At 42.6% G+C, this 2,872-nt stretch overlaps 1 protein-coding gene across 1 annotated transcript; it reads left to right on the plus strand.

Annotated features, from left to right (window-relative positions):
* LOC130140977 ((+)-alpha-terpineol synthase-like) lies at positions 1–2,872 on the plus strand. The gene is made up of 7 exons (XM_056321492.1): positions 1–240; positions 329–587; positions 670–1,045; positions 1,171–1,386; positions 1,693–1,831; positions 1,982–2,230; positions 2,337–2,872. The coding sequence occupies exons 1-7, from the start codon at positions 1–3 to the stop codon at positions 2,637–2,639; spliced, it is 1,782 nt and encodes a 593-aa protein (XP_056177467.1). The 3' UTR covers positions 2,640–2,872.

Here is a 2,872-nt window from a genome sequence, read left to right on the forward strand (position 1 = left end):
ATGGCTGTTCCAGCATTGGTCGCAAGCTTCCTCCCCTCCTCAACCCGCCATAATCAACCCTCTCTCTTATTCTTTAGACACCTTCGCTCCTCCTCCTCCTCCGCCTCCTCCTTTTCCGGCGCTCAATTCGTGACACGCGCTTTGAAGATTGAAGATAAAGAGATTGTGAGACGTTCAGCAAATTGGGAACCTAACATTTGGGACTATGGCCTTTTGCAGTCACTCAGTGTTGATTACACGGTAATGATTTTTTTTTCAACACAAAATCCGGCCTAGCTTAAGAACTACGGAAAATATTCACATCTGCTCCTGAATTTCATGTGCCTAGGAGGATAAATATACGGAGCAAGTCCAAAGGTTGAACAAGGAAGTCAAGGGTATATTCGACAGGGAGATGAATCAGGTAGCCAAGCTCGAGTTCATTGATGCGGTTCAAAGACTAGGACTAGGATACCATTTCGAGACGGAGATCAAGAACGCTCTAAGTTTCATCTACAACACCGAAGTTGCTCAACTTTTGGACGATCTCTATGCCACTTCCCTTCGATTCCGGCTACTCAGACAACACGGATACACCGTACCGCAAGGTAGTTGCCAACTTTTTAACCTTTTGTGAATCATGTTGACGCATCAAATTTTACCTTACCATTCCTTTTGCTGGACGTATAGATGTGTTTCAAAGGTTTATGAACAAGACGGGCACATTCATCGAATTGCTCAGTAAGGATGTGAAGGGGCTTCTTGGTCTTTATGAAGCTTCTGTCCATGGATTGGAAGGTGAAACCATACTTGATGAAGCTAGGAACTTTGCTTCCAAGCATCTAAAGGATCTACACCTCGACAAAGTTCCCGCTATATTAGCGAGCCACGTGAGTCACGCATTAGATATGCCGATCCATTGGAGGCCAAACAGGTTGGAGGCTCGGTGGTTCATGGACATGTACGAGAAACAGACAGACATGATCCCCTCTTTGCTCCGATTGGCTAAAATAGACTTCAATTTAGTGCAATCAGTCCACAAGAAGGAAGTTAGCAATATGGCAAGGTATGCGCAAGCACTCTATATATAGTTGATAGATGCATTTGACGGGAGGATATAAATTCATGCAAACACCAAACATATAGGAGCGCATTCAGATCGACTTAGTCGTTGTATGGCAAATTTCTCAGGTGGTGGGTTGAACTTGGCGCGAACAAGATGACCTTCTTTAGAGACAGGCTAGTGGAACACTATTTTTGGTGCTGCGCACTGGTTTTCGAACCTCAATATTCAGCTTACAGGGAAATGACGACGAAGCTCCTTTGTATGGTGACACTTATTGATGACGTTTATGATGTATATGGGACGCTGGAAGAACTTGAGCTCTTAACAGATTTTATTGTCAGGTTAGTGTAATATGATTACCATCATCATTTTCTTTTGTAACTATTATTGCCAAGAGAAAAGGTAAGCGGTTAATTAGTCTCTGAATGACGCGAGGGATAAAACAAATCCTGAGAATTATATGATATAAACTCTCCGATGTATTTTGAACATATCACTTTTTAAATTAGCTTTTTTTCCCTCAATATAATTGATTGCTTTGGGCGAATAAAGTAATAGTAAGTACTTAACCTTCACTGGTATCACTAAAAGCGTATCCAAGTGATGGTAAATTTTACGAAATGTTGAAATGGTGATATCTTATCTAGGTGGGACATCACAGACATTGATAAGCTTCCTCCAACGATAAAGAATAGTTTCATGGCCTTGTACAACACGACCAACGAAATTGGTTATTGGACAATGAGAGAGCTAGGAATCAACACCATTCCTTACATGCGAAAAGTGGTAATCTCGATTTGCTAAAATCTTTCACCTAACAATTTCTACTTTTGTAACGAAACTTCTGTTTAAACGTTTGAGAATCCGAAAAAGTAGGAGAAAAGAACGTCCCTCGACTTGGTCATTCACACACTTTTCCGAATTTCAATCCTACAGTGGGCGGATGAATGCAAGGCCTACATAAAGGAGGTCAATTGGTACAACAAGGGCACTAAACCAACACTGAAGGAGTACATGGACGTTGCGGTGGATTCAGTCGGTGGGCTGATTATGCTGTTGGGCAGCTATTTCCTAACCACGGACAAATTGACGGAAGAGGGACTTGATTACGTGTCGAAAATCCCGAGTGTCATGCATTGTTCTGCCAAAATCCTTCGACTCAACAATGATCTCAGTACCTCATCGGTAACTTACTTTGACGTTTATCCTTCTTGTAAATAATCGCTTTTTAAACATTTTATACGGATCTTGAGACTTATGTTTGTAAAACATCAATGTCGTCCATGCACAGTATGAATTGGCACGAGGAGACAACTTCAAGGCGCTCGAATGCTACATTAATGATACCGGCGCTTCGGAAGAGGCCACGCGGGAACACGTGAGGCATCTGGTGCGCGAGACCTGGAAGAGAATGAACAAAGACGTGTTTGAGGACTACCCATTTCCTGGGTTCGCGCCTTTTCTCGGTGCTTGTTTGAACTTGGCACGAGCTTCTCAGAGCTTTTACCAGTATGGAGACGGACACGGCCTTCCCGATAACAAAACCAAGGACCATCTTGTGATGGCTTTATTCGAACCCGTGCCCCTCGATTAGGGATGCATTACTGACAATGGTATCGCTGTTGGAGAGAGCCTATAATCTTACGTGTTATTATAAGCTTTCGGGGTGGCTCCGGAAGCTCTAAGACATTGAAACTATTGTAATTGAAGTCTATCGAAGTTCGATGTACGAGCTCCATAAAATTCGCCGGAGAAGCACATGCTATTCCGTGCTCTGTGTTGTGGCTGATAAACGTAATTGATTGTAATATTTGTGGTGATTATCTT

This window comes from Syzygium oleosum, unplaced genomic scaffold (assembly GCF_021117445.2).
Source record: "Syzygium oleosum isolate NSW1041296 unplaced genomic scaffold, Sole_v2.1 Sole_v2.23, whole genome shotgun sequence".
NCBI lineage: Eukaryota > Viridiplantae > Streptophyta > Magnoliopsida > Myrtales > Myrtaceae > Syzygium > Syzygium oleosum.

Coding starts and splice junctions, on each gene's coding strand:
- LOC130140977 (XM_056321492.1), top strand. CDS start 1: ATGGCTGTTCCAGCATTGGTCGCAAGCTTCCTCCCCTCCTCAACCCGC. Junction 241..328: donor CACTCAGTGTTGATTACACG/GTAATGATTTTT, acceptor TCATGTGCCTAG/GAGGATAAATATACGGAGCA. Junction 2,231..2,336: donor ATGATCTCAGTACCTCATCG/GTAACTTACTTT, acceptor GTCCATGCACAG/TATGAATTGGCACGAGGAGA.